General features: G+C 50.2%; 1 protein-coding gene across 2 annotated transcripts in view; it reads right to left on the bottom strand.

The window, feature by feature from the left end:
- Nucleotides 1-24132, bottom strand: part of SLC28A1 (solute carrier family 28 member 1) — a 78668-nt gene that overhangs the window by 27876 nt on the left and 26660 nt on the right. For both annotated transcript variants that reach the window (XM_052659717.1, XM_052659718.1), the window contains exons 9-11: nt 13620-13700; nt 11478-11558; nt 8769-8894 (exon numbers count right to left, since the gene is read on the bottom strand). In XM_052659717.1, coding sequence (XP_052515677.1) covers nt 8769-8894; nt 11478-11558; nt 13620-13700 — 288 coding nt within the window. The remainder of the gene's footprint in view (nt 1-8768; nt 8895-11477; nt 11559-13619; nt 13701-24132) is intronic.

The following is a 24132-nucleotide window of genomic DNA, read 5'->3' as shown; positions in this document are numbered from 1 at the left end:
GTGAGTTAAATGAATGGGTAGTCTTAACGAGAAGCAGCCCAGGGAAGTGCCAGCATCTGCTGACAGGGGACCAGCCCTGGGAGACCTGCTGAGGCTCTGAAACCCCTGCAATATCCTTCTTCTGCTTCTAAAGCCCCTGGATTCCTCTCAGTGGTAAGAGAGTGTACTGGCTCCAGCACCCACCCCCCAAACACCCATCACGGGCACTGGATGTGCCAGCCGTGCTGATCCAGTGGGAATAGCCAGCCTCAGGCAGGCGTCCTCTCTGGACTTTATGGGCTGACCTTTGGGTCTTGGCTGGCGTCCTCCTCCTGGGCTGCCCAGCTCTAGCGGGCACAATGCCACCACGGGAATCTTGGGATTTTACCTCCAGCTGCCAGGACCCACCCCTTTCCTCCAGCTTGGAGGCTGCCTCTGGTTTGCCAATTCGAGTCTCAGCAGGGAGCACACCCTGCAGGTGTCACACTCCTGGGTGCTGCCCTGTGAGTGGGTCGGTTGTGGCCACTGCCTCAAATGCCCTAGGCCGTCATTTCCTGCTCATCTTGGAAAGGGCTGAGTCCTGCACCAGCAGGGCTCTCTGGGGCACTGGGCCAGCCCACACACTCCTCCCTGCCAGCTACTCCTCGGGGTCATGACATACCCCTGCCCTGCTTCCAGACCCTGGCTCAGGAATGCCTTCTGCCCCAGCATCCTGCAGCCCACTCCTGTCCAAGGCCCGCCCTTTTCTACCCAAAGCTCTCCTATGTGAAGAGGGAGAGAGGGTAGGAACCCTCCATCTGATCTTTCAAAAAGATCTTTACTGAGAAAGGAAGTAAATCCAGACACTACAGAGCATAAGGGCTTCCCCTGGGGCTCAGCAGTAGAGAATCCGTCTGCAATGCGGGAGGTGGAGCAAGAGATGCAGGTTCAATCCCTGGGTCGGGAAGATCCCCTGGAGGGGGCATGGCAATCCATTCCAGTATTCTTGCCAGGAAAATCTCATGGATAGAGGAAACGGGCAGGCTACAGTCCATGGGATCATAAAGAGTCGGACACAACTGATCGACAAGCATGCCCAGAGCATAAAAGAGACCAGTTTCGGAAGGACTGACTTCTGACCGTAGCATGTCAGAGAAAGGACAATCACTTCCTCAACACTGTGCAGGTGTTTTCTGGCTATTATTGCATTTAATTCTTAGACTGCCAGGAGGTGGGCAGGAATTCTGCCCATTTTACACATGGGGAGACTCAGGATGTGGCTGACTCTTACTCGGCCCCGTTCAGAAGCCCCAGACTCTGTCCCAGGAGCTCTCAGTCCTGTACAATTGATCGAGGAACATCAGTGGCCACCCCTCAACCCATGACGTGTTCACAGCCTGAGGTACACATCTGGATCTCCTCTCACAGTGGTCCCGAGCCAGAGGAGTAGGTAAGGAGACCAGTTTCTGGGGCTAGAGAGAGAGCTCGCAGCTGCTTTAGAGTTTTTTGGGCAAACACGCTAAAAAGGGACATGTGTGTAGAGGTAACAATGAAAGGATTCATTGAGGTCCCTTGGGACTTCAGACCAAGCCTAGACCAGTGTCATTTGATAGAAATATAATGGAAAGCACACCTGTGATTTAAGTTTTCTAGCAAGTGGTCTAGTGGTTAAGAATCCACCTGTCAATGCCAGGGTTCAATCCCCAGTCATGGAAGATCCCACATGATTCAGGGCAACTAAGCCAGAGCACCACAGCTACTGAGCCTGTGCTCTAGAGTCCATGATCTGAAACCAGAGAAGCCCCCACACTGCAACAGAGAGTAGCCCCTGCTCGCCACAACTAGAGAAAGCCCTTGCTCAGCAACAAAGATCCAGCAGAGTCAAAAATAAATACATAAAAATAAATCTTTCTTTAAAGGTAAAAAGAAATAGATGAAATTAATTTTGATGATGTATTTAATTTAACCCAATATATCTGACATATCATTTACCCATATAGTCAATGTAAAACTTACCAATGAAGTAAAAAAAAAAAAGTATAAAAACAAAAAACGAAAAAAAAATTTATCAATGAAGTAAAGTGGAGTATTAATCCTTCAGTTGTGTCCAACTCTTTGTGACCCCATGGACTATAGCCCACCAGGCTCCTCTGTCCATGGGATTCTCCAGGCAAGAATACTGGAGTGGGCTGCCATTCCCTTCTCCAGGGGATCTTCCCAACCCCGGAATCAAACCTGGGTCTCCTGCATTGCAGGCAGATTCTTTACCTTCTGAGCCACTAGGGAAGCCCTAGAACTTATCAATAAAACATATTAATTGATTTTTTCACACCAAGTCTCACAGACCTCATTTCAGACCAGCCACAGTTCAAGGTTCAACAGTAGTTAGTGGCTACTGACTCTGTCTGACAGTGCAGGTCTAGAAATACCAGCTTTTAGCAATGGGAAGGCGTAGGAAGAGGGAACCCAGAAGTTGAGCATCAACGAGAAAGGAAGAGAGAGAGGTGAGATCTCTCTGGAATTCAGGGGCTAAGGGCAGAGCCAAAGACTCCATGAGGAACTGCCTGGAGGAGAGAGTAATAGGAGAGGGAGGAGAGGGTGGGATGGCAGGGCTGTGGGAGGAAGCGACTCCCGCCCCCTCCCCGGTTGCTGCAGTGGCAGCCAAGAGCCAGGTGGGGGCAGAAGAGATTTTCTCTGTGGCCAGACTGGAGGCAGATCCAGAGGTCTGAGGGGAGGAGGAAGGGGATGTGGCCTTTCAGCAGGCCAGCTAGGGTGCTAGTCTGGGGCTTCCAGACCAGAGGCTGTGGACAGAGACCCGCAGCCACCTGCCTGATCTGGGCGGCCTCTGCACCTTCTGTGGAGCTAAAGGGGAGTGGGACCCCGGGCCTCTTCATTAGGGAGGCCTGCCTGCCTGGGGCTAGGCCTGGACTCTGGCTCAAGCAAGGGAAAGAAAAGAGGCTGAGTTGTAAGACGATTGTGGGAAAGGGATAAGAGTTTTTCCAGTACTTTAGTCTTAAGTAATAGCAGCAACGCTCATGCTCGTGTGGTAGAAAGAACACCATTCTTTCAACTGCCTGTGGGACCCAGGACAAAGTTAAGACATTTAAAGGCTCTAAGTTTCGAACTGCCCTGGGGGTTCAGTGGTTTAGAGTCTGCCTACCAATGCAGGGGACACCAGTTTGATTCCTGGCTCAGGAAAATTCCACATGCCACGCGGCAACTGAGCCCATGAACCACAACTACTGAAGCCCATGCACCTTAGATCCCGTGCTCCACAGCAAGAGAAGCCACTGCAATGAGAAGCCCCCACACCGAAATGAAGAGGACCCCCCGCCCCCCACTAGCCACAACTAGAGAAAGCCAGTGTCCAGCAACAAAGACCCTGCACAGCCAAATATAAATTAGTTTTGAAAAAATTAGGAAGTCTTTAAGTCCTGAAGATAATAGGGCAGCCCCTCCCTCAACAGCCACCAAGAAGAGTTTTGGGATGAAAGTCTTTAGTTTTCATTTCTGAAATATCAAATTCCTTCCAAAATCAATTGATGGTGAGTTTCAGGGGAGGAGCAGGCATGCACCAGCTCTGATGGGCCTTTCCTAGGCCCAGGTGAGACAAGCTGTAAACCAGATGCTAACATTCTACATGGAACTTGCCAGGAGAAGACAAAGCCCCAGAGTGCAAGGGGCCTTCTTGAAAATCACGTGGCAGCAGCCATCCTGCCCAGACAGCTCTGTGAGTATGTGGAGCTGAGCCTCCCAGTGTGGCCTAGGTGTTCTGAGGGAAGGGAGCACTGAGGAGCGGGTTTCCCCATCCCCAAGGACACAGGAGAGAAAGAAAAGTGGAGTCTGGGACCAGAGAAGGGGACGGTGCAGGTCGTTCTGTCACCCGTGGCCCACTCAGGCACAGCATCAGGAGAGCCTGGGTGCTGGGAAAGGTAAGCTGCTGCTGTTGTTGTTCAGACACTCAGTCGTGTCCTACTCTTTGCGATCCCATGAACTGCAGCACACCAGGCTTCCCTGTCCTTCACTATCTCCCAGAGTTTGTTCAAACTCATGTCCATCGTGTCGCTGATGCCATCCAAACATCTCATCCTCTGTCGTCCCCATCTTCTGCCTTCAGTCTTTCCCAGCATCAGAGTCTTTTCAAATGAGTCAGCTCTTCGCATCAGGTGGCCAAAGTATTGGAGTTTCAGCTTCAACATCAGTCCTACCAATGAACACCCAGGACTGATCTTGCAGTCCAAGGGACTCTCAAGAGTCTTCTCCAACATGGTTGACAATATAAAATATACAGCCTCCGTTGCTGATTTTGAACCAGTCCCCTTTCCATGTCCAGTTCTAACTGTTACTTCTTGCCCAACCCAAGGCAGACTGCTCTTCTCCATATCAGCAACACGGAGGCTCAACCTCACCCTAGGGACTAAGCAACAGTGCACTGCATGGATGAACTTACCCAGCTCATCCCCATACTGTAACACATTGATGGTTTTTGCTATTACAAATGATGCTGGGATTTCGCACCTTTTGACCACTTGTGAAAATATTTCTGTATCATAATATTGCTAACTGGATCAACAGGAAGGAGTATTTTTAAATTGACGGCTAAGTGTTCTCCAAAAAGGTTAGAGCAAATTACACTCCCATCCCATCACTTCATGGGAAATAGATGGGAAAACAGTGGCAACAGTGTCAGGCTTTATTTTTGGGGGCTCCAAAATCACTGCAGATGGTGATTGCAGCTATGAAATTAAAAGACGCTTACTCTTTGGAAGAAAAGTTATGACCAACCTAGATAGCATATTCAAAAGCAGAGACATTACTTTGCCAACAAAGGTCCATCTAGTCAAGGCTATGGTTTCTCCAGTGGTCCTGTATGGATGTGAGAGTTGGACTGTGAAGAAAGCTGAGTGCCGAAGAATTGATCCTTTTGAACTGTGGTGTTGGCGAAGATTCTTGAGGGTCCCTGGGACTGCAAGGAGATCCAACCAGTCCATTCTAAAGGAGATCAGTCCTGGGTGTTCTTTGGAAGGAATGATGCTAAAGCTGAAATTCCAGTACTTTGGCCACCTCATGTGAAGAGTTGACTCATTGGAAAAGACTCTGATGCTGGGAGGGATTGGGGGCAGGAGGAGAAGGGGATGACAGAGGTTGAGATGGCTTGATGGCATCACTGACTCGGACGTGAGTTTGAGCGAACTCCAGGAGTTGGTGATGGACAGGGAGGCCTGGCGTGCTGCGATTCATGGGGTCGCAAAGAGTCGGACACGACTGAGCGACTGAACTGAACTGAACTGAACTGAACGAGTATATGGGCTTCCCTCGGGAAAAGGCTCTAGAAGCCTCCTTGCTCAGTACCCCGTCCCCCGCCCCCGGCCCACACCTCGGTCTCCCTACCCGACGCTGAGAAGGGAGTGATTCTAGCCTGGGGACCCCAGGGCACAGCCCTAGCTGCTTCCAACCCCTCACTCCTTTCTTTCCTAGCCGCAGGAGCCGCTCGGTGCCGAGGGCTGCTGTTCTGGGTAGAGGAGCCCTGCCCTCAGCCTCGCCCGCCGCCGGGCCTGCAGGGGCCGCCGGAGCTCGGCGCCCACCCTTCCCGTCAGCGGGCGGGAGCAGCCTCGGCGCGGGAGGCCTGGGGTTGAGGCGGCGGCAGCTCCGCCGGCTCCCTCCGGTCCGCAGGCAGAGAGCTCCGGACTCCACTGAAGAGATTCCAACCCGCATTCCTGGGGACCCAGAGCGGACTCTCAATTCTCTTTGACTGGTCTACATGTCTATCTATCCCTCATATGGGCTTCCCTCATAGCTCAGCTGGTAAAGAATCCGCCTGCAGTACAGGAGACCCCGGTTCGTTTCCTGGGTCAGGTAGATCCCCTGGAGAAGGGATAGGCTACCCACTGCAGTATTCTTGGGCTTCCCTTGTGGCTCAATGGGTGAAGAAGTCCCGCAATGCGGGAGACTTAGGTTTGCTCCCTGGGCTGGGAAGATCCCCTGGAGAAGGGAGGGAAAGGTTACCCACTCCAGTATTCTGGCCTGGAGAATTTCAGGGATTATACAGTCCATGGGGTCGCAAAGAGTTCGGCCGGACCGAGCAACTTTCACTTTTACATGTCTATCCATATACCAGTACCACACTATTTCAATTACTGTAGCTTTGTGGCCTCTGCAACAGCTGGTAGAAGCTATGATGAGCTTCGTGTGTTAGCCTTACCACAGAGAGTTCATTTAATGTGAGCAAAAGTGAAAACATCTGAGAGCTCAGTGGGTCGGCACAGCCCCATGTGAGGTCGCTGTAGAGTCCACTGCCTCAAATGGGGACCCAAGGAACAGTCGTTCTCTACACTACATCCACCCCTAGCAGCCCAGCGAGGACCTGAAGGCCTTGGTGGCTGAGGGGGAGATTTGCAGGACTCTGCCAGGGAATGTTTTATTTGAGGGGATGGCTGAGTACTGCCACATTTGGACCAGAGTATAGACGGGGGCCTGGCACTCCCTGAGGTCAGCGTGATGGCAGCAGCTGTGATAAACAAGAAATCGCCACAGGTTGTTCTGGAAGAAAACTAAGTTGGCTGTGGATTTCATCAAGCCTAAGATTTGGGCTTCCCTGGTGACTCAGATGGTAAAGAATTTTCTTGCAATGCAGGAGACCCAGGTTTGATCCCTGGGTCAGGAAGATCCCTTGGAGAAGCGAACGGCTACCTGCTCCGGTATTCCTGCCTGGAGAATTCCATGGACAGAGGGACCTGGTGGGCTACAGCCCATGGGATTGAAAAGAGTTGGACCCGACTGAGCGACTAACACTTTCATTTTCAAAGAGTATTTGAGGAACTTCCTTGATGTCCAGTGGTTAAGAGTCCACCTTCCAATGCAGGGGATTTGGGTTCCAACCCTGGTTGGGGAACTGAGATCCCACGTGCCATGGAGCAACTAAGTCCACACTTCCCAAGTGGAAAGTTTGTAAGCTGTGATGAGAGATCTGCTAGATGCAGTGAACATCCGGAGTGCTGCAACCAAGACTCAACACAGCCCAATAAATAAATAAATACATACATATTTTTTAAAGAATACATGAATACCCCACAAACCCTTGCTGTTTAGAGGCATGTAAAATTTTGCATATCTTTAGAAGAAATGTAAGTTATTACTGATTTATTTTCTTCAACTCTCAGTAAGCTTGAATATCTGTTTATAATTTATGAACTTTTTTTCCTGATCAATCATTAACGTTTTAAAAATTGTGACTTTCGCCATTCAGAGGTTTCTCATTTTTGTTAGTTAGCTCTGTCAACTTTTTCCTTTACACTTCTGGATTTCATGTCATGCTCAGAATTTTATGAAAAAGGCAAGTTGCAAGAAAGTGTGAATAGAATTACCTCATCTTTAGTTGTTTTTTTTTATGAAAGAAAGCATATGTGTATTCAGGTATATATTCTTAAATGACTATTTACACAGAAATATCTGGAATGAAGGACTTCCTCAGTGGCTCAGCTGTAAAGAATTTGCCTGCCAATGCAGGAGATGTGGGCTTGATCCCTGGGTCAGGAAGAGCTCCTGGAGAATGAAATGGCAACCCACTCCAGTATTCTTGCCTGGAGAATCCCATGGACAGAGGAGCCTGGTGGGCTACGGTCCATGGAGTTCCAGAGTCAGACATGACTGAGCAAGTAAACAGCACAAGCTGGAATGACATACTTTAAGTCAGTGGTTCTCAAACTGAGCAAGTATCAGAATCACCTGGAAGGCTTGTTCCAACACAGGATACTGGGCCCGATCCACAGTGCTTTTGATTCAGCAGGTCTGGGGAGGGACCTAAGAACTTGTGTTTCTGACAAGTTCCCAAGTGAATCTGGTGCTGCAAGCCCACGGACAACACTGAGCACTGCTGTTCTAATCCAGTAAAGGGGATTATCTGTGGGAAGTGCCGGTAAGGAAGTTTGGTTTTTTACTTTATGCACTTCTTTAAGAAGCAAGAATTTCTTTGATAGTTAAGGGAAAAAATGAGATTTTTAAAGACTTGGATGTAAAAGCAAAGATAAGTATAGTGTTTTATCCAAATACAATCCTTGAGAAGGGAATGGCAATGCACTCCAGTATTCTTGCCTGGGAAATCCCATGGACAGAGGAGCCTGGTGGGCTACAATCACAAAGAGCCAGACACAACTGAAGCGACTTAGCACGCACGCACACACATGACACATTATTACCAGGCACTTTGCTGGGACACACAAGATTCACCTCAGGTTGCCATGCAGTAGTGTTGGGATGGGTTTAAAGGCCAGATTCATACCATTGGAATTTGACCTAGAAATGCACTGTGCTCAGAAAGCTGCACACGTAATAATTTAGGAGTAGAGGAAGGACATGTGCCAAGAGAGAATGTGGTGGAGAGGAGGCAGGGGTGGAAGAAAAGTAGGACAAATCTCCAGGGATGGCCCAGGTGGAGGACAGTGTGTCTGTGTTTTGGAGTCAGATCTGGCCTCAAATCCTGGCTTTGGACATCTCACTTACTCTCTGAGTCTCAATTTCCTCATCTGTAAAATCGGGATACTAAACACCTTGCACTTTGCCTAGTATGCAGTTGGTGCTCAGTAAACAGAACACTGGGATGCTTTGGCCTTGTGAGGAGCCCAAATGGCCCAGCCCACCTGGCCCACCTTACTCAGGTGAAGCCTCTACCCCCACCATCACAGCAACCCTGGTTCAGGATGCAGCTCATGAGAGAAGACCCCAGAATGCTCTGAGCAGGAGCTGTGTGGGGCTCCCACAAAGGTAGGTTTCAGGTTCTTGGTTTTCAGCAAGCAGAAGGGGGCTGTACGTACCCCAAAGGAGATATAAGCGCCCAGCAGGCTGCCGGCAATGGTGGCATAGCCTCCGGTCATGACAACGTGGATTTCAGAGAGTGTCATGTCTGCCAAGTAGGGTCGGATGAGTAGAGGAGCCTCAGTCTGCAAAAGGGAAAGACGTCAGACAAGCAGAGCTGGCCAGGCCAGGACGGGGGGCAGTAGAGATGTCCTCAGCCCCTGGGAATGAGTGGGTCACAGTGAGGACTGGGGGACCCCAGGGGAAGAGACAGCAGGGAGGGGTCAGAACCAGCATCTGTACTTGGCTAAAGTTCTCAGAACCTTGGCAAAAGCCAGGCTTTGTCAAAGGACCCCCAGTCCTTCCTTCTGACCTGATAATGCTCCCCTTCGTCCAGTGCCTCCCACGTACAGGCACTCAGCTAAGCACCTGACACTCATCACTTCCAAACTTCTGGGAAGGAAGTGGTCATCCTCATGTTCCAGGGGAGCAGAAGATCAGAGAGGTTCAAAGAATTGCCTCTGTTTATGCAAAGGACCAGAAGCAGATGTAACTCCAAGCCTGAACTTCCAATAAAGACGAGGGGGTTGCCAGAAAGAAAGGAACTGGAGCACTAAATGACGTGTTTACTGCAGAGTACATGGGGAAGCCCTGAGCCATTCATTTACTCATTCAATAAATAATTCCAGCACACACTGTGTTCCAGACGGCTATGGAAGAGGGAGAGAGATGAGGGGAGGAGAGCAGGCGGACAAGCCGGGGTAAGCAGTGGACCTCAGTAAGGAACGGCATGATCTGACTTGTGAGTTGCTTTTTTTTCTTTTTGCTACACCCCATGCGGAATGGGGATGCGGAAAGGCATGCGGAATCTTAGTTCCCTGACCAGGGATCAAACCTGCACCCCCTGCACTGGAAGTGCAGTCTTAACCACTGGACCACCAGGGAAGTCCTGACTTGTGTTTTTAAAGGGCCACTCCAATGTGTGTGTGAAGAATGGACAGTAGGGGCAGTGGTCATGGCAGGAAGAGCAGAGAGGAGGTGACTGCGTGTCCAGGTGAGAGACAAGGGTAGCTCGCAGCAGAGGAGGAGAAGGGCAGCGGGGCAGGTCTGGGACGTGGTGTGGGGCAGAGCTGGCAGGACTTGCTGATGGACTGGGAGCAGCTGGGAGCAAGGGAAGCAGAGGCAGGAAGGATGGCGCCTAGATTTTTGTTTGAAAGACCTCATGGAAGATGCCGCCATTTACTGTGAAGGGAAAGATTGGAAGACAAAGGAAATGGTGACCCACTCCAGTATTCTTGCCTGGAGAATCCCATGTGCGTTGGGTTGCAGAGTCGGACACGACTGAGTGACTCTCTCTCTCACACACACACACACATGTGTCACACACACACGTGTGTTGAGGGAGGAACTCAAGGGTTCTGCTTGTTTAGCCTTAGCCTAGTGAATTATTTGGGCTTCCCAGGTGGCTCATCAGTAAAGAATCCACCTGTAATGCAGGAGACCTGGTTCAATCCCTGGGTCGGGAAGATCCCTTGGAGAAGGAAATGGCAACCCACTCCAGTATTCTTGCCTGGAGAATCCCGTGGACAGAGGAGCCTGGTGGGCTACAGTCCATGGTGTTGCAAAGAGTCAGCTTAGCGACTAAGCTCTAGTGAATTATCTAAGGATATCCAAGTGGAGGGTGAAGGGAGCAGTAGGATGTATACCAGACTGGAGTTTAGGGAGAAGTATTTAAGCCATGGGTTGCGGGGGGAGGGGCGTGGGGCAGGAATCCTCTAGGGACATGAGCAGACAGAGGAGAAGGCCCAGGCCCACCAACACTGAGCTTGAAATGATGCTGCTAATTCCTGAAGGCTCCCTACTCCCACCCAGATTAATTCACCTTTGGAACTCTTCACAATCTAAGATTTGTATTTCTCAACAAAGACCACTGATTACATTTGCAACATCTCATATAAAATAAATGCTGATACTGAAGTATCTTTTCCTCTTTGCCTCAGTTTGAACATCTAAGGGATCTTGGACAATTTATCTGAGAGCACACTTGCCTTTTACAGAAAAAAAAAAACACAAAAAACCCTTGAAATCAATACACTTGGATCAAAGCAAAAAAAAAAATTGTAGACATTCTCCGAAGTTTCCTAAGCTGCCCATAGTTGCCATACTTCGGCACGTATATCTTTTTGGTGACTTACATGTTGGGCAGGTGGGCCAGGACTCTACAGTGGTCACCATGTCACACCCCTAGGAAGACCAGGCCTTCTGAAAGGGACTCAGGAGTGACAGTCCCTTCAGAGTCAAAGATATTGGAAAATATTAAGAGACAGGGGGGAAAAAGACAAACTGATGATGTGGAAGGAACCCCAACCAGGAAGAAGAAGACGTGGATTCTAAGTCCTGGCTGATATTGTGGGATCTTGACAAGGCATCCCCACCCCTGGACCCCAGTTTCTGCATGTATAAAAGGAGAACTTTGGGCTCCATCCATAGGATTCGTGAGCCTCTAAGCTGAAGACAGCCTTCACCTAGGATAGAAGGTGGTGGGAGGTGCCAGGCAGACATCCTCCTCTTTGGCTTGACCCAGGCACAAAGTGTATTCCCCAAAGGAGCGTCTCCAGGACCCCGGTGACTCTGGCAGGAGGTTTGATCGGCTCTTCTGATGATGGAAGCAGGGCTCTGGGGATGCAGGGCCCCTGCCCTCCTTGGGGACAGGAGGCTACAATACCCACCTGGCTCACAAAGATGTTCCCAGCCACACTAAGGGTCTCTGTGGCCGTGGTGCCCATGGTGATCTGCATCAGCCAAGAGATCTGGAAGGAAGCAGGGTGCTTTTTGTGGGTTGGCATCAGCAAGCCCCAGAGGCAGAGACAGTTTGGGTGGAAGTACCATAAAAGCCTTCCTTCCAACCCTGTTAGGACCTCCTCATCTACATTTCCCCAGAGATCCATTCATCTTCTCCTCCCATACCTCCATTGATGAGGGCTTCCCATCCGTGAAAAAAGGATTCCCTGGTCAAATATAGGGCTTCCCTGGTGGTTCGTACAGTAAAGAATCTACCCGCAATGCAGGGGACCCAGGTTCCATCCCTGGGTCAGGAAGATGCCCTGGAGAAGGGAATGGCAGTCTACTCCAGTATTCTTGCCTGGAGAATCCCATGGATGGAGGATCCTGGAGGGCTACAGTCCATGCGGTCACAAAGAGTTGGACACAACTTAGTGACTAAACGCACACACTGGTCAAATATATTTGAGAATTGCTGTACACACACATACCTTGGAGATGGCCAACACTTGTTAGCTTAGCAAAGGCTCTGAGAAGTCCTGGATGAAACTTGTTTAAATTTGTTTAGTCCAGAGTCTAGATTAGCTTCACAAAATTATTTGACCAAGGGACTTCCCTGGTGGTCCAGTGGTTAAAGCTCTGCACTTCCACTGCAGGGGATGTGGGTTTGATTCCTGGTCAGGGAACTAAGACCCACATGCCATGCAGTGTGGCCAAAAATTAAAAAAAAAAAATTATTTGACTACGGGATCCCTTTACCTAGTAGCATTTACTAATCTGCTGTGAAACTAGAGTTTTTGTAGAAAGGCTTTGGGAAACACTGTATTAAAAAGTTCTTTCTTGGGAATTCCCTGGTCAAATATAGGGCCATAAAGTCCAGTGGTTAGGACTCTGTTCTCACTGCTGAGGGCCTGGGTTCAATCCCTCGTTGGGGAACTGAGATCCTGCATGCTGTGTGGAATGGCAAAAAAAAAAAAAAAAAAAGTCTTTTCTTCAATCAACATGAAATTTCTGAAATTTCTCTCTACTCCAAGTACCTCTCATGCTGACTTTTCCCTAATCTTTCTTCTGTAAGTGTTTAGAATCCTACCCCTAACCTCCTTCACCCTGGCCTTCTCTTTCTGACCCTTCATCCCCACTTCCTTCAGCCATTCTATGGAAGATGTGATCTCAGGCTCTCTCTCACACTGACAGTTTGTCAGAGCCCCTTGGTTGAACACATTCTCCAGATTTGGGGGTAACCGCCACCCTCATGGGCTTCCCAGGTGGGCTAGTGGTAAAGAACTGCCTGCCAATGTAGGAGATGTAAGAAACGCAGGTTCGATCCCTGGGTCAGGAAGATTTTCTGGAGGAGGGCACAGCAACCCACTCCAGTATTCTCGCTTGGAGAATCCCATAAATAGAGGAGCCTGATGGGCTATGATCCAAAGGGTCGCCAAGAGTTGGACACGATTGAAGCAACTTAGCACACATGCTACCCTCATGCCTGCCCTGCACTCATAACATAATCACAGGCTCCATTTCTGGCAGCTGCCTAGTGTGCTGATTTATTCTGAGCTCAATCAGCTAACACCCTCAGCATCTCTTGCCAGGTCCAATGCCATCCAATGCTGTCTCCTGCATCCTGGCTTCGTGCAGCAGATTTTATGAACACAGGCACAGGATTTGACATTTATATCAGCTGAGTCTGGCCCATGTGGCCCACTGCTCTCAAGATCTTTTAGGTATAAATTATTTTTTCCCACGCACGCGGGCGTGCTAAGTCATTCCAGTCATGTCTAACTCCTTACGACCCTATAGACCGTAGTCTGCCAGGCTCCCCTAACACTTCTAATGCAGCCTCAATTCTATAAACTACCCCCTCCAAAGACCCCAGTGGATTGTGGCGCCAAGTCTCCTTAGTAGCATGACAAGAGACTCTGTGATAAGACGTTTAGTTAGTAGTAGACTCTGAGAGGGTGTTGATCCTAGGAGCAGGGGATGCTGGGAGGTCCAGTCTCTCAGGGCCGGGGGTCTGGGGAGAGTTTGGGCTTGGGAAAGCAAGGCATTCTGGGAGAGTGTGGGCCTGGACCAGGACCTTGGGAACTCACCTTCATGATCACCCACTGCATGAGGCCCACGTAGTAGAGAACTGACATGGTGCAGCTGAAGAAAACAATGATGGGCAAAACCTGCCAGGAAAGAGCACAGATCTCCGGGTTAAAGCAGATAGGCGGTAGGATATCACACAGGACCCCAGTCAGCCTGCTTCCTCCAAGAGCCTGCCACTCAGAGAACCGTCAGGGTCAGAGGAGCAGCTCTGAGTCCAGTGCGTGGAATTCCATGTGGGACCACTCTGGAGGCAGCTGTCCTCTCTGCTCCTCTCTGAACATTAGCCATCTACGCAGCTGTCCCTGTGGTAGAGCGGGAGGACTTGAGTTCACCACTTTTTAAGATATATATAGATTTATTTATTTGACTGTGCTGACTCTTAGTTGTGGCATGCAGGGTCTTCAGTTGCGGCACGTGGGATCTAGTGCCCTGAGCAGGGATGGAACCTAGGCCCCCTGCATTGGGAGTGGGGAGTCTTAGCCACTGGACCACCAGGGAAGTTCCGAGTCCCCCACTTTTTATCACCTGCTTCTTCATCTGTAATACGATGGGGAGGAAGTGACCACCTCGCAGGTTGTTGTAAGGATTTAAGGAGCCGGCTCAGGGTCCAGCACTTTGCACAGGGTCTGTCCTCCACCCCGGGATCAATCCCTGGCCCGTGACGCTGGCCTGAACCTCTTTCTGTGCTTCGGGCTTCAATCAGAGGCCCTCGTCGCTCTAGTGTTCTACTTCTGCTTGGTGCCGGCGAGCTCCAAACGACTCTTATTCTGGACCAGACACCCGCATTTCCTCCTCTCACCCCATTTCCTATTCCCAGGCTCGCCACTGCTCTTCACTGACTCCAAGCCTCTACAGTTCTTCCTTCAAAACTTCCTCACATCCATTCCCTCCTCCCCAGAGCCATGTGTTCCCCACCCCCAGTGCTTCCTCACTGCAGACTGACTCACAATAGCAAGGACTGGCAACAAGGCAAACATCCTTCAGTGAAGACAAGTGTGATGACCTACGGTTGGGCCATGCACTCCAGTAAGGAATCGAGTGAGGAAGCCCGTTCTGAGCAGTGTGGGATGATTTTCAAGATAGGTTGTGAAAGGAAAAAAGGGAAGGTGTAGAACAGGAAGCATGGTATGCTACTTTATGAGTAAGAAAGTGGGGGTGGCATGGCGGGTGCTCTTGTAAGCACAGATATCATTAGAGGAATATGCAAATGATCAGGAATGGCAGCTGCCTTGGGGATGAAAGTGGGTGACTTGGGGATCAGGGCGGGAGGGATACTTGCGTGCATGCTCAGTCACTTCAGTCGTGTCTGACCCTTTGTGACCCCATGGACTGTAGCCAGCCGGGCTCCTCTGTCCATGGGATTTCCCAGTCAAGAATACTGGAGTGAGTTGCCATTACCTCCTCCAGGGGATCTTCCCGACCCAGGGATCAAATCTCCTGGTTCTCTTGCATTGACAGGAGGATCCTTTACTACTGGGTCACTGGGGACGCCTGGGAGGGAGACTTACTTTTTACCAAATCCCCATTTGTACATTTGGAATGTGCTATCTGTTCCAAACAGCTTTAAAATAATAAGTTATACAGAACTAGTAGCCCACCAGGCTCATCTGTCCATGGAATTCTCCAGGCAAGAATACTGGAGTGGGTTGCCATTTCCTTCTCCAAGGGATCTTCCCAACCCAGGGATCGAACCCGGGTCTCCTGCATTGCACGCAGATTCTTTACCGTCTGAGCCACCACGGAAAGCCGATAATGTGGTAAGCTAAAATGTAAAGTGGGGAAAGTGGAAAATTAAAAGTACTGGTGGTCCAGTGGTTTAAGAATCCACCTTCCAATGCAGAGGATGTGGGTTTGATCCCTGGCTGAGGAACTAAGATCCCACCTACTTCGGGGCAACTAAGCTAGCAAGTTGCAACTACTGAGCCCATTCACTCTGGAACCCAAGCTACAACTAGAGAGAAGCCCTAGTACTGCAATGATGAGTGGGGGTGCCAAGACGAAAGATCCCACTTGCCGCAACTAAGAACCAGCGCAGCCAAAAATAATAAACAAACAAATATTTTACAATAGTTTAAAAAAATAAAAGCATAGAAAGAAGGCTGGGAGGCACACACCCAAATTGTCAAAGTAGTTGCTCCTGTGTGCTAGGACTGTGGACATTTTGTTTTCTTCTTTCTCCATTTCCAGTTTCTCACCTTCTATAATTTCTGATAAGAGGCAGACCCTTCTCAAGGGAGGGCAGCACAGGCAGAGGAGGGCTTTGGGGGAGGTCCATTTGCACTCACTGGGTTCGAGATCCCTGGGGAATATGCAGGTGGAAGGAGGGGTGCAAGGGCCAGGAGCTCAGAGGAGGGTCTGGGCCAGGCCTTGGCTGAGTGCATGTTGAGGCCACGGGGCAGATGGAGTTCACTGAGGAAACTTCCCTGGGTGACGAGAGTAGTGACCGAGGACAGGACCCTGGGGTCAGCGTCCCTGGAGGGTGAGGGGAGAAAGAGGGGTGCGTGGTGGAGACAGAGAAGAAATAGAGAGATCCGAGGACTTCCAAGACAGGGTGCGATGGAAACTGAGGGCAGCTTTCCTAGAGGAGACAGTCCATCAACAGTGCCAGACGCATGCATCTGAGAACTCTGGAAAAGGTAAGGACTGCAAGGGATGCTTGGCATCTGGTGATTCCGGGGTCCCTGGTGACTTAGGTGAGAGCAGTGTCAGGGGGATGGGCATAGAAGCTGGGTATCAGGGAGCCCAGGAGGGAGAAGGACATGAGGAGGTAGAGACCATGGGATAAGCAACTCTTTTGAGAAGCTTAGCCATGAGGGAAGGAAGAGGGGCTGAGCAGACTTCCCTGGCAGTCCAGTGGCTAAGCCTCTGCGCCCCCAGTGCAGGAGGTGTGGGGTGAATCCCTGGTCAGGGAACTAGATCCCACATGCTGCAACCAAGGGTTCACATGCCACTGCTGAAGATCATGCATGCAGCATGCTGCAATGAGGAGAGAAGACTCCATGCGTTGCAACCAACACCCGGCACGGCCAAATAAATAAATAACGTTTTTTTTTTTTCCACAGAGGGCTGTAGAGAGGGGTGAGGAGTGGAGGAAGAATCATTTTCATTTTTCAGAAGGGAGAATGTTGAGCAATCAAGTTCAAGCTCCAGTTCAAAACGAACTGGGACTACAGCGCGGTCCCGGATGAGAGCAAAGACTCTGCCCAAGCAGCTCTCCTGGAGAAGAGAAACAAGCCTGGCCAAGGCAGTTTTCCCTCCCCCTTCCCAAATGAATGCCACGGGTTTTATCTGGACCCGCTCCCCTCACATCTGTGTCACCAGCTCACTGCCTGGGAGATGTCACCTGACAGGAGACGCAGGCACTGGGTGGCGAAACCCTCTTCCTGCCCCGTGACTCCCCTGCTGCTGGACACGCCCCTAACACCAAGGGCGGAGATGGCATTCTCCCCTCTGGAGGGAAACGCAGGGAGGATCACGTACTGTCTAGGACCACCTCTCCAATCCATCATGCAAGGGACCACTAGGCAGCCTGGAGGATTTGCATGGATGGCCCAGGCCAGGAAGAAAAGGCCCCTGGGGGGCAGTGGGACCTGACTGCAGAACTGGGGTTTCTCCAGGCATTGACCTAGAGACATTTTCTATCTCTGAGATGGGGATCTTTGGTGGAAAGGCAGCTGTGACTGGCTGGGGAGGGATGATGTGTGAAGGAGAGAGCTGGGACATTCAATACTAAATAAGGTCCCTGGGGACTTCCCTGGTAGTCCAGTGGTTAAGAATCTGCCTTCCAATGCAGCGGAAATACAGGTTCAATCCCTGGCCAGAGAACTAAGATCCCGCATGCCACAGGGCGACTAAGCCCATGAGTCACATCTACGGAGCCCATGCGCTAGAACACGTGCTCCCCAGCAAGAGAAGCCACTGCAGTGAGAAGCCTGAGCCCTGCAGCTGGACAGCAGCCCCTGCTTCCCGCAGCTAGAGAAAGACAGCACGCAGCAACAAACGCCCAGTGCAGCCAGAAGCAAGTTGGTTAGTTAATTAATAAGGTCCCTGAGTCCAATATGACCTCCCAGTCCAGGAAACAGACCCGGCCTGTAGGATGTGAGATGGCTGAGACAGGGCAGGCAGCTGGGCAGTGCTCCCGTGTGGAGGAGGGAAGTGCCTTTAAGCCCCGCTGCTCGTGAACCGTGCAGTCCTGCCATGAGCCAGGTCCCCAAGGTGTGGTGACTCGAGGGTCCTCAAAGCAACTGAGAAGTGAAAGCTTAGTCTCTGAGTTGTGTCTGAGTCTTTGTGATCCCATGGACCATAGCCTGTCAGGCTCCTCTCTCCATGGGATTCTCCAGCCAAGAATACTGGAGTGGGTTGTCATTCCCTTCTCTTCCCAACCGAGGGATCAAACCTGTGTCTCCTGCATAACAGGCAGATTCTGAACCATCTGAGCCACCAGGGAAGCCCCAAAGCAACCAAGTTCGACATAAATTCACTTCACAGTGGAGACAGTGAGGCTGTGAGGTATTGGTTACCTATCCAAGGTTACACAGCTGCAGAGAGACAGGTACCTCCTGGCCACTAAACAGATTGCCAAGGACCTTCCATGATCCTAAGGAGCTATTCCTCGGGGCCAGTCCTGGAGGCTCATTTCTGTGTCTTAAGGAGAGGCATTCTCTCCAAGGGAGAGCCCAAGTCTGTAGTGGCCTCGAGTCAGTCCTAACCACTGCTTCGTGGGCCCACTAGTACCAGCGCTCACCCTTACTCAAGGGAGAAGGAAGTTACAGCACCTCCAAGCCAGTGGTTCCCAAGGTGTGGTCCCTGGACCAGCAGCATCACCTGAGAATTTGTGAGAAATGCAGATTTTTGAGCCCCACCCCCAGAGTTTCAGAGTCAGTCGGTCTGGGGTGGCCCCAAGAGTCTGGCCTTTCCAGATGCTGCTGGTCTGGACATCACACTCTAAGAATCACTGCTCTAGAGTCTAGACCAGACCCTCTGAGCAGACGCCATCTCCTTCCCTGGAAACAGGCTCTGAAGGCAGGACTAACCCCACTGGGGACCTGGCCCTGCTGCTTTCTCTCCCTGAAGGGAGCTGAACCAAGGTTTCTGACGACTTCCCAAGGCTGTCCCCACAGCCTCTCCACACCCAGCCCCCAAAGCCTAAGCCTAGGGACAGAGCCCAGTCACCAGCCCCAGGCCATGACAAACCACAAAAGCCCAAAGCTGGCAGGACTAACCCCACTGGGGACCTGGCCCTGCTGCTTTCTCTCCCCGAAGGGAGCTGAGCCAAGGTTTCTGATGACTTCCCAAGGCTGTCCCCACAGCACCCCCACACCCAGCCCCCAAAGCCTAAGCCTATGGACAGAGCCCAGTCACCAGCCCCAGGCCATGAAAAACCACAAAAGCCCAAATCTCCCTCAGGGGAGAATGCTGGTATGTCCACCTCACCACCAGCATTTCAGGAAGGCACAAGGGAGCTGCTCCAAGGCCAGAAAACCAGGGCAGGCCTCCTGATTTCCTGCTCATGCAGACACCACGGCCACCACACTCCCTTTCCATTCCCTCCTCTGGGAACCGTGCTCACTGTGGTTACCAGTGGACCCTTAATGACTCAGTCCATCGGCACTTTTCAGTTCATGTGTGCGTGTGTGTGTCTTAGTCGTGTCCGACTCTTTGAGACCCTATGGACTATAGCCCGTGAGGCTCCTCTCTCCATAGGATTCTCCAGGCAAGAACACTGGAGTGGGCTGCCATCTCCTTCTCCAGGGATCAAACCCAGAACTCTTGCCTTGTAGGCAGATTCTTTACTGTTTGAGCCACCAGGGTAGCCCAGGTCTTATCTTACTTGACTTTTTGGGTCAGATTTGGCATTGATGACTACTGGGGACTGCAGAGGCTGCATCAGGCAGACGCCCCAAAACCCTGGGAAAATGAAAATGTTTTCTTTCTCCCCAGGCGTTCCTCGGGGAGAACATTTCAGCAGCACCGCTGAGCTTAGTGAGTATGTGTATGTTCCAGAGGCTGGAGCGACAGTAAAGGAAGGAGTGAGCGAGTGCTCCTGACCGGCCAGGAAGGGTGCGGGAGTCTGGCGGGGAGAGGTGATCATGTGTGTGGAAAGTTACTAGAAGGGAGATGGAGCCAAGCAGGAATGACTAATCAAGATGTTACTGCCAGGAGGTGGCTGCCACGTCAACTGGGCCAGGGGAGATGGAGGGTTGAAGGAGTTCCGGGCAGACCCAGCTTCCTGGAGAACTGACACGCTGAACCCTGGCCCAGCAGGAAGCAGCTTGGAGTCTGAAAATCTGAGTTAGCTTGGAGACTTCCCCAGGCTGACACGGGCCAATAGCCCTGGACTAGGGCCACGTGATTCACGGGAAGGATGGAAAGAAAGCTCTTGAGTCTTCCACTCAACTCAGCACTAACAAAGCCACCTCCCAGCTGGAGGACAAGCCCCACACTCAGCAAGTGTGTGTGTGTATGGGGGGGTGGGGGAGGAATGCAGGAGTACAGGGTGTGAGTGAGATTCCGTGATTAGGAAATCTGGTTGAGAAAGGGAGTCCTGTGGCCATGAAGCATCTGTCTGAATTCGTCCCTCATTCTGGCCTGCCTTCACTAAGGAGGCCGCTGGCTAATACACTGGCCAGGAGTTTGGGCGGAGGACAGGGCATCCTGGGGCCCAGGGAACAGTTAGTGTTTGACTAGAAAGTGCTGAGCCTTGTTAATGATAAATCCACCTCTTTGTTTTTTCTCTCTTGACTGAACATCCAATCTCAAAGTCTTTAGCAACTGTGAATAGGTTTTAACTTTATCACTATTGTTGTTAAGGATGCTTTTTGTATTTAAAAGGGAGACCTGATGTCACTGACTTTTACTTAGTGTGAGGAAGAAAAGAGCACTTAATTAGAAATCCAACAACCCAGTTCTAGCCCTGCCTCCCTCTTAACCCACTAGGTAGTTGTGCCCAGGTCACTGCGCCTCTCTGTAGTGTGGTCTGACCACCTGTGATATAAAGGGGAGGCCTGAAGTCCATAGCACTCCCTCTTAGCCCAGTGGTCTCTGAACCCCTGGTTCTAAAGTGTAATTCAGGGAGAGATGCAAGTAGCAGGTATGTGCAAATTATTCTAGAAAGGGAGGAAAGTAACAGTCAAAGTGTTAGTCACTCAGTCCTGTCCGGCTCTTTGCAATCCCATGAACTATAACCTGTTAGGCTTCTCTGTCCAGGGGATTCTCCAGGCAAGAATACTGGAGTGGGTTGCCATTCCCTTCTCCAAGGGATCTTCCCAACCCAGGGATCAAACCCAAGTTTCCTGCATTGCAGGTGAATTCTTTACCATGTGAGCTACCAGGGAAGCCCCAGAAAGGGAGGAAAGACAAGCAGAAGATATTAAGAAGAGGTGGCAAGAATACACAGAAGAACTGTACAAAAAAGATCTTCACGACCCAGATAATCACGATGGTGTGATCACTCATCTAGAGTCAGACATCCTGGAATGTGAAGTCAAGTGGGCCTTAGGAAGCATCACTACGAACAAAGCTAGTGGAGGTGATGGAATTCCAGTGGAGCTATTTCAAATCCTGAAAGATGATGCTGTCAAAGTGCCACACTCAATATGCCAGCAAATTTGGAATACTCAGCAGTGGCCACAGGACTGGAAAAGGTCAGTTTTCATTCCAATCCTAAAGAAAGGCAATACCATAGAATGGTCAAACTACCGCACAATTGCACTCATCTCATATGCTAGTAAAGTAATGCTCAAAATTCTCCAAGCCAGACTTCAGCAATACATGAACCGTAGACTTCCAGATGTTCAAGCTGGTTTTAGAAAAGGCAGAGGAACCAGAGATCAAATTGCCAATGTCCGCTGCATCATGGAAAAAGCAAGAGAATTCCAGAAAGACATCTATTTCTGCTTTATTGACTATGCCAAAGCCTTTGACTGTGTGCATCACAATAAACTGTGGAAAATTCTTCAAGAGATGGGAATACCAGACCACCTGACCTGCCTCTTGAGAAATCTGTATGCAGGTCAGGAAGCAACAGTTAGAACTGGCCTTGGAACAACAGACTGGTTCCAAATAGGAAAAGGAGTATGTCAAGGCTGTATATTGTCACCCTGCTTATTTAACTTATATGCAGAGTACATCATGAGAAATGCTGGACTGGAAGAAACACAAGCTGGAATCAAGATTGCCGGGAGAAATATCAATAACCTCAGATATGCAGATGACACCACCCTTATGGCAGAAAGTGAAGAGGAACTAAAAAGCCTCTTGATGACAGTGAAAGAGAAGGGTGAAAAAGTTGGCTTAAAGCTCAACATTCAGAAAATGACGATCATGGCATCTGGTCCCATCACTTCATGGCAAATAGATGGGGAAACAGTGTCAAACTTTTTGGGGTGGGGGGCTCCAAAATCACTGCAGATGGTGACTGCAGCCATGAAATTAAAAGACGCTTACTCCTTGGAAGAAAAGTTATGATCAACCTAGATAGCATATTCAAAAGCAGAGACATTACTTTGCCAACAAAGGTCCGTCTAGTCAAGGCTATGGTTTTTCCAGTGGTCATGTATGGATGTGAGAGTTGGACTGGGAAGAAAGCTGAGCATCAAAGAATTGATGCTTTTGAACTGTGGTGTTGGAGAAGACTCTTGAGAGCCCCTTGGACTGCAAGGAGATCCAACCAGTCCATCCTAAAGGAGATCAGTCCTGTGTTTTCATTGGAAGGACTGATGCTGAAGCTGAAACTCCAGTACTTTGGCCACCTCATGCGAAGAGTCGACTCATTGGAAAAGACCCTGATTCTGGGAGGGATTGGGGGCAGGAGGCGAAGGGGACGACAGAGGATGAGATGGCTGGATGGCATCACTGACTCGATGGACATGAGTTTGGGTAAACTCCGGGAGTTGGTGATAGACAGAGAGGCCTGGCGTGCTGAGATTCATGGGGTCGCAAAGAGTTGGACACGACTGAGTGACTGAACTGAACTGAAAACCCTGGGGAGGGGGTGGACGCAGCAGCAGGCTGGAAAGATGACACTGTCAGTGCTGAAATGGGAGAGAACTAGGACTGGTGCTCTGGAGGACAGCTGCTGCTGGGACAGCCCAAGGTCTCCTCCCTCACTTCCTTTGGTAACAAAATTTTACTTTCCTTTGGGCACTCTAACTCCACTCTCAGCCCTGAGTCTCCAGATTTGGCGCATCAGACCGAGGTATCTTCCCTGGCTACAGTTCAAGGATGGCATACACCCACAAGCCAGCCTAAAAAGAGCCCACTCTTAGATTTCCTGCTGGGCTAATGGAAAACAGGTTCTCTCTCTCTCTGCTAAGGTTGCTAAGCTGGTTGGATATAAGCCTGGTATCTTTTAGCCACAATCTCAAGAGTGCTTCTCCAAGACTAAAACTAAAGCCAGTGCTAAGGACATAGAACCTGGGGACTTCTCTGGCAGTCCAGTGGTTAAGAACTCACCTGCAAGTCAGGGGACATGGGTTCGACTTCTAGTATGGGAAGATCCCACATGCCCAAAAGCAACTAAGCCCGTGCTGTGCTGTGCTTGGTCACTCTGTTGTGTCTGACTTCTTGCAACCCCATGGACTGTAGCCTGCCAGGCTCCACAGTCCATGGAATTCTCTAGGCAAGAATACTGGAGTGGGTTGCCATTTCCTTCTCCAGGGGATCTTCCCGACCCAGGAATTGAGCCCAGCTCTCCTGCACTGCAAGCAGACTCTTTACCCACTGAGCTATGAGGGAAGCCCCACAACAATTGAGCCTGTGCTCTAGAGCAGGAGTTGCAACTATGAAGCCTGAGAGCCTATAGCCTGTGCCTCTCTAATTCGGTGACCCTCAACTAAGAGTAGTCCCTGCTCTCTGCAACTAGACAAAGCCCATGCACAGCAACAACGACCCAGTGGAGTCAAAAATAAATGAATAATTTAAGGAGAGAGAGAGACATTTTCTATTAAAAAAAAAAGAAAAGAAGAACACAGAACCAGGATATAAGCAAGGCAAATCCCAGGTGATGTTGGATACTTAGATCCAACGGGACATGAAGTCTCTGGACTTCTCAATTATCAGAATGAATCTTACTTTTTTGTTGTTTGTTTTTGCTTCATTTAATCAGTCAATTTGAGTTTTATTTCTGTTATTTACAACTGATACAGTCAGGAGCTGAGCATCCCACTCAGGAAGTACAGCCTAGACTCCCAAATGTGGCCCCGCCTTACAGGGGGAGGGACTATAGATCAAAGGGTCCATGTCTTTGCTGTTCCTCCCAGGCAGGTGTGGTATCTGCCATCTGCACCCTTCTATGCTAGAGAAGAGACACTCACTTGGAATATAAGGGCACCCTGTAAATGAACTGCTGCAGGTCCTACAGGAAGCTATCTGCCTTGTTTCTATAAGGAGGGAATTAATAGTCCCTGCTTGTCCTAGGCAATAATCCTTCAAATGATGAGTTTTGGAGGGTGGTTTTCAGTCAGTCAGAGCACATGACTCCCCAGCTTTGGGTGGAAACAGGAGATTCCTGCC

Source organism: Budorcas taxicolor, chromosome 21, assembly GCF_023091745.1.
Source record: "Budorcas taxicolor isolate Tak-1 chromosome 21, Takin1.1, whole genome shotgun sequence".
In the NCBI taxonomy this organism is placed as follows: domain Eukaryota; kingdom Metazoa; phylum Chordata; class Mammalia; order Artiodactyla; family Bovidae; genus Budorcas; species Budorcas taxicolor.
Note: the sequence above shows the minus strand (reverse complement) of the source record. Positions and strands in the feature narration are given on the sequence as shown.